Source organism: Mixophyes fleayi, chromosome 5 (genome assembly GCF_038048845.1).
Source record: "Mixophyes fleayi isolate aMixFle1 chromosome 5, aMixFle1.hap1, whole genome shotgun sequence".
NCBI classification, from domain to species: Eukaryota; Metazoa; Chordata; class Amphibia; order Anura; family Limnodynastidae; genus Mixophyes; species Mixophyes fleayi.
The window spans coordinates 94,545,684-94,552,668 of record NC_134406.1 but is presented as its reverse complement, the minus strand read 5'-3'; the positions used below and the strand labels follow the sequence as shown (position 1 = coordinate 94,552,668).

Below are 6,985 nucleotides of genomic sequence, written 5' to 3'. Positions count from 1 at the left end.
GCATCAGTCATCAGTGCTGCATCAGACATCTGGACTGCATTGTAGCCAGTCAAGAGGAGGTAAGAGTTATTATTTTTAAGTGTGTTAGTGGCTGGGAAATTAGATTTTTTTTTATTGGGCGGGGAGGGGGTTGGGGGGGGCGGCAAGCTTAAGCTTTGCCTAGGGTGCCGGGCAACCTTGCACCGGCCCTGGGAAACAGTTTTATAAAACTGGCCTGAATGGCTCTATTTATTTACTGGAGGTTATCGATTATGGTCAACAATTATTATTATTTCACTGAATAAATATTTAATAGTTTAGACAAACTTCCTGCAGATTTAACTGAAAAAAACAGTAAAGGATTTTTACACTCCCAGTATATACACAGTTTTCTTCTGAGCTTAAACCCTTAATAAGTTAAATGGGTAGGCTAGATAGGCAAACTAGGCTTTATCTACTATCAACATTCTACAATTTCTATGTATACAATTGTATTACTGCCAAGACTTGACATACAATCAGGGTTTATAATTTATACAATGCTTTTCTTAGCATAAAATACAAATTAAAGACATACAATACAGGCCATTTTACAAAGTTCTTTAAAGGGGAACTTGTTCCTAATCTTAATATTTTCACAGCTCTCCTCCCCTAAGAATGGTAATTCTGAAATCTTCAGGCCACAGTGTTTGAAGAATTTTTATTGATATATGTCAAGGATGACATTGCCATGTAATTGGATGGGTGCCACTGCTCAACCATTATTGACCAATCAGATAAGGTAAAAGTCAGCTAATAAGATGCTTTTCACTTAATACAAGTGTTTCCAGGCACCATAGATCTGAGAAAGGTGTGAATCTTATGAGTTGGTATTATGTAATAAAAATATGTTTAGATGACAGGTCCTATTTACAGACACTTTCAAACAGACAAGTTTGAAGTCACTTTTTGGTAATATGTTTTAAGTCCAAACAATAAAAAATCTAAGCAACTGAGTGCAGTTATGCTCAAGCAAATTTCGTTGTAATAAAAGCATTCCTTTGTATGTTTCATATAGTAGATTTTGAACATATGGAAAGGAAAGAAACAGGTTACCATCACCAGAATGAAAAAAAGACTTTTGAGATGAACCCAGGTTTCCTGATGGGCAAAAAAGGGTCTTCCAACTTTTTTCATGACTTTTGCAATGATAAAGATCTGTACAGCCAGAAGAAAACAAACCACTGTGAACATGACTGCAATGATGATGTAGTTCATTGTCATCACTGATTGATTCTGAAATTCATCTTGAAATTGAAAACACTGTGTTTCATTGATGCTTGCAGTGGCACCATATTTTGTGAACACCAAGGGTAGAATTAGAATGCATATTAAAGCCCACACAGCTCCACTTGCCACCAAAGAATGGAATGTCCTATAGAACTCAATTTTGTCCATTTGTTTAAAGAAACTGATGTATCTCATGCTCAGCATAACTACATAAAATATAAAAGTAATGTATATATGAATGTGTATCATGGCACTAACCAGTCTGCAAAAGGGAAGTCCAAACTTCCATTTGTTTTGGATATAATATTCAATACGGAATGGCACAGTAATAAGAAATAATCCATGGGCCACTAACAGGTTGACCACTGATGTGGTTGTCACAGATAGTCTGTTCACACCAATTATCAAGAAGATCGTAATGAATGTTCCAATTGTTCCTCCAATAAAAATGACAATATATATTGTACTCAAAATGGCATTTGCTACACTGCTTTCTATTAAGCAAGTTGTGTTGGGGCTTTTGTCTTCCATGTTGTACTATAGAAAAGATCTACGGAAACAAAAACATAATACAAATTAAATGGCAGCAAATACATTGAGGGACATTTAAATAATACAAGACAAGCAAACAAGAAAAATGTACACACGGATTTCTAATGTAAAATTATTCTTTAAGTTCCACCACATGTCATTCTAGTGGTATGTTAACTAATGGGACAGACACCAGAAAGGCAAAGAATAAATTGATAGAAAAGAAAATCTGCAGGAAAGGTGTCTAGAAATGGAGATGTAATTAAAGACATGGGATGGATACAGACAGTAAAGAAAGATGTTGTGAATGCAGATCATGAAGGAAGATAAGAAAGTTTTCATTGATTATGACCCAAAAATGCTCTTTTAGTGTGACAGCCACATACACTTGCAATACAACTATGGTAAGAGGGCAGACATTTGTAACTACTTCCTTAAAGTGATGCATTAGTGCTAGTGTACTTACAAATTGAATAAATATACTGTCAATTTCGACATTGTACTACACTGTACTAAATGCGCAGTCAGGGCTGTAGAGTTCTTCAGGTTAGTACCACACATGCTCTCATCTATTCGAGAAGATGGTGAAGGATGAGTCACCTGACCATATAACTTTCCTTCACTGCTCAATAGTCCACTGCTGTGCTCATTGCACCACTAATATCAGAAACCTACATTACTATGTGTGATGAGTGGTTTTAGCACTGCAACTTAGCTATGATAGCCTACCTTTCAGAGTTCTAGTTGAGCTGATTTTGATTAAACTTACTGCTTACGTCACATGTTGAAATTTGGCATCAATTCACTGGCTTACCTGTTTGCCTTGCGCAAATTAATTCACGGATCTCATGATCCTGGAGTATGCACTTCTGCCTATTGTTGCCTTATGCTATATGTTTTTGAGTTCCACACTGACATTACCTTAGACATTTGCCTATTAAATATTATTGTAACGATTGTCTTGTTATCGGAACGCAGAGAACCCTGGGGAGATAGATACACGTGTTAGCCTGGTTTAGTACTGGGCGAACAGAGGCGCGGAGTCTAACGGGTTTCCCGATCTTCAACAAGAACCGCCGTAAGGCAGGATGGACTTTATGGGCTGGGAACACGCAGGTCGCGGCCCCTTGAACATTCATTAGCCGTAACACCGTCGGAGAGAAATGATTATCTGAAAGCAGGTCAGCTAGCCGAGGACTGGTACACTGGCGGTAGCGAGGTACAAAATCAGTATGCAGAAGGAAGGTCTAACAACAGGCTGGAATCTAGTACAAAGGCAGTAGCACAGTACAGATCCGAGGAAGAGGTGTCAAAACAAGCAAGGACTGGTACATGAGGGGTTAACAGACAGAAGCACTTTCCAAGAACAATTCACAAGGCAAACCAAGAACAGCAGCAATACAGCATAACAGGGAGTCAGTCTGGGTATGATAACCAGTTGCTCTGACACTGTTAGAGTGTGAGAGTGAGCTTTACATACACTGCAGAATATGTCGCCTCTCAGCCACAATAATGTGACCGCCTAAACCATGAAGTGCTGATCTAACACTGAGAAAGAGAGAATCAGAAGCACAGGTGTGTGGGCAGGGAGGTATGTAACAGTACCCCTCCCTTAAGGGTGGACACTAGACACCCTAAAAGGCTTGTCAAAAAACTTTTTGTGGAAAGTCTTAAGTAGCCGAGGACAATGTATATTGGTAGCTTTAACCCAGGAGCATTCCTCTGGGACATAGCCCTTCCAATCGATCAAAAACTGCAAGGTGCCTCTGGATATGCGAGAATCCAAAATTTGTTTGACCTTGTACTCGACACCCCGATTTTTCTTGCTATTACCGTCATCAAGAATTTGCTGACATTCTAGCATTTTGTTGGCCAAGGTGCGCTGCTAATGCCACCAAGACAACAAAGCCAATCACCAACGACATCTTCTTCACAGTGAACCGCATTCTTACTGGTCAAGATGTGGAAACCACCACTGCAGCTAGAAATTTTTTTTAGTGTGATAATGTTTCCATAAGGAGCCTATCTATTGTGCAATCATATTAAGATGGTATCTTCTTGCAGTTTAAAAATCCACATTCTCTTGCACAGTCCTCTTCCTGGAGCTGGAGGTATAGGGAGGAATTTCTCGCTTAGTAACAGCTATCCCCTGGCGACCACGGCCACACGCACCCATGCACCTTTTAGCAGATGTCTCCACTCAGAGAGAGTCAATTTGATCACTAGGAGTTCCTTAGCCCATATGCCATAATTCCACTCGGCCAGTAGGAGCTTGTGAGAGAAAAAACCCACAGGGGTGAAGTTTCCCAGAGGAAACGCGCTCAGAGAGAACAGCCCCAGTCCCGTAAGATGAAGCGTCCACTTCAAGAAAGAATGGACGCTTGCAGTTGGGTTGCATCAAGACAGGATCTGAGTAAAAAGGCTTTCTTGAAGGAATTGAAGGCTTCCTTGGGCCACGCTTTGGCATCAGATGTTTTCCGAGTATGTGCGGTGATGGGCGCAACCAAATCGGAGTAACCCCTAATAAACTGGCGATAACCTAAACAAAACCTAAAACTTAAAAAGCGCTGAGTAGCCTTCAGACCTAAAGATTGGGGCCAGTCAGTAATGGATTTTAGCTTGGTGGGGTCCATACAGAGTCCAGTAACAGAGATAACGTAACCCAGGAAGGGTAATTGTTCAAAAAAGTTTGCAGAACAAGTGGCTAGTTCTGAGTTGAGTAAGAATTTCAACTACATGTCTTCGATGAGATTGAAGATCTCTGAAAAAGATGAGGATGTCATCCAAATACACCACTACATATTGATAAAGGAGGTCTCAAAAAGTTTAGTTGATGAAACTCTGGAATACTGCAGGAGCGTTACGTAAGCCAAATGGCATGACTAGGTACTCAAAGTGACCGTCTCTGGTGTTAAAGGTCGTTTTCCATTCGTCCCCCTCCTTTATCCAGATGAGGTTAAACGCACCCCGAAGGTCAAATTTGGAAGAGATTGTGGCACCCTTGTTCCGGTCGAACAGTTCAGTAATTAAATGAAGTGGATATCTTTTCTTCACTGTAATAGCGTTCTAGCCCTGGTAGTCAATGCACCGGCGCAGGAAACCCCCTTTCCGTTTAAGAAAGAAGAAACTGGCACCAGCCAGTGAGGAAGATCTTCAGATGAATCCACATTCTAGATTTTGCCAAATATATTCTGCCATAGCGTTGGTCTCAGGGATGGAAAGCGGGTACACTCAACCCCGAGGAGGAGATTCACCAATCAGGAGTTCAATTCCGCAATCCCAGACTCTGTGTGGAGGGAGAGAGGTTGCCCATTTTTCACAGAATACATCGGAACAAGGCTGATACTGGGGGGGGTAAAGATAATTCTGTAGAAAGGTTGGATTTAGACAGACGAAGTGGCTGAACCACTTTCTGGATACAATGAAAAAGGCAATAGGAACCCCAGGAAATAATCTGAGCATCATGCCAATCTAATACGGGAGAATGCAGGCGAAGCCATCGAAGCCCTAATACCACTGGGTTGATGGCCCTGGAGATAACAAGAAAGGAAATGTCCTCCCTATGAAGGGATCCAATTTGCATAGTTAAGGGAAGTGTACTAACCCGAATGACACCACCTGAGATTCTACTTCCATCAGTGGCAAGGTGGTGGTGGAGAGGTTGTTCCAGTGGTATAGTGGGAAGGGCCAAACAAGCAACCGTGAAATCTGACATGAGATTACCTGCTGCTCCCGAGTCCACGAATGCTAAAAGAGTGATAGTTTTGGGACCATGAGTGAGCAGAACCGAGAAGCGAAAGGTATCACTAGAAGAAGATGCTGGAGAGGGACTAAGAACCTAAGATGACCTCTCCTAAACCAGTTAAGCCTTGTCATTTCCCAGTCTTTTTAGGGCCGATACCCAGAATGTGACCAGGGTCATCGCATTACAGACAAAGTTTATTCTTGAATCTTTTCTCTCCTTTCTAGAGAGACAGAACCAACCAAATGGCATGGATTCCTCCAGCGGAGCGTCGGGGGACTGGAAGTTGTACCGACAAAGCTGAGTCTTCTTAAGTGTTCGTTCTTTAGAGCGGAGGTAAACCTTGTAAACCTTAATCGCTTCTCGGCCTTTTGGCTAAGATCAAGTGCAGTTGTGGCAGAGCTGCACTTGGTCCTCTGGCCAGGGGCTGGGATTGCTGCTTTGAAAGCCTGGGACAAATGTGCCTCTGGGAGTGGCGACCCCAGGGGTGCCAAAAAATCACAGGTCAGTAGCACCTTGAAATAGATACAATGTGATTATGTTGGCACCCACGCACTTTTGACCACTTTCTTTTAAGCACTCGCTCTATTCTTTGCCCCGGCCTTATGGCTGGGCGAGAAAATTTTTATACCAAGCCCAGCCATTGGGCTGGGGCCGTATCCACTCGGCACTATTTATTTTTCTCCACGTTTGTCACTTTTTCTTTTGTGTTCACGTTTCTGGATTTTATTGGGTACGGGTAGGCCCTTTTGGGCTCCTGTCCCCAAGATGATCTAGGGGAGGTTGTGTGGCCATTAGGCTCCGGCCTCCCTGAACACCCACGTTGGTCCTCCCCTTAGGGGGTGGACTAGTTGTTAAGCCCTGGGTGAAGCTTCGGTGGATCCCAGGGGCTAAAGGGACCCCCCTAGCCTCGCAGCGAAGGGGGTCTGAAGACCCTTGCCCCCTAAGGGACCTTTTTGGTTCCGGGGGTCGGGGACCAGGGCCCTTTCTTTTTAAAGAAGGGGCCAGTACCGTACCCCTTGTGCACTTTTTTATGGTTTTACACCTTTTTTGGGCACTTTGGGTTTTTGATTGCACGTTCCCAGGCTTTCAATAAAAAAAAAAAAAAAAAAAGGAGGTAAACCTTGTTACACAAAGAGATAACTTCATCAAGACAAGAGGGAAGTTCCCTTGAGGCTAATCCATCTTTAATCCGGTCGGACAGTCCTTGCCAGAATGTCGCAACCAAAGCCTCATCATTCCAATGCAGTTCAGAAGTCAAAGTTCTAAACTGAGTGGAATACTGACCAATGAAGTGTGAACTCTGGTGTAAACGCAAAATCGAGGCTGCTGCATTACCAACTCTGCCGGGCTCATCAAAAATCCTCTTGAAAACTGTCAGAAAGTTAGCACGGTTGTAGAGTAGAGGATCATTCCGCTCCCAAAGGGGTGATGCCCATGCGAGGGCTTGGCCAGACAACAGAC

The 6,985-nt window shown here is 42.6% G+C and overlaps 1 protein-coding gene across 1 annotated transcript; it reads right to left on the bottom strand.

Annotated features, from left to right (window-relative positions):
- Window positions 1-241: 241 nt before the first annotated feature.
- LOC142157706 (putative G-protein coupled receptor 141) lies at window positions 242-1,779 on the bottom strand. The gene has a single exon (XM_075211284.1). The coding sequence runs from the start codon at window positions 1,777-1,779 to the stop codon at window positions 901-903; it is 879 nt and encodes a 292-aa protein (XP_075067385.1). The 3' UTR covers window positions 242-900.
- Window positions 1,780-6,985: the final 5,206 nt, after the last annotated feature.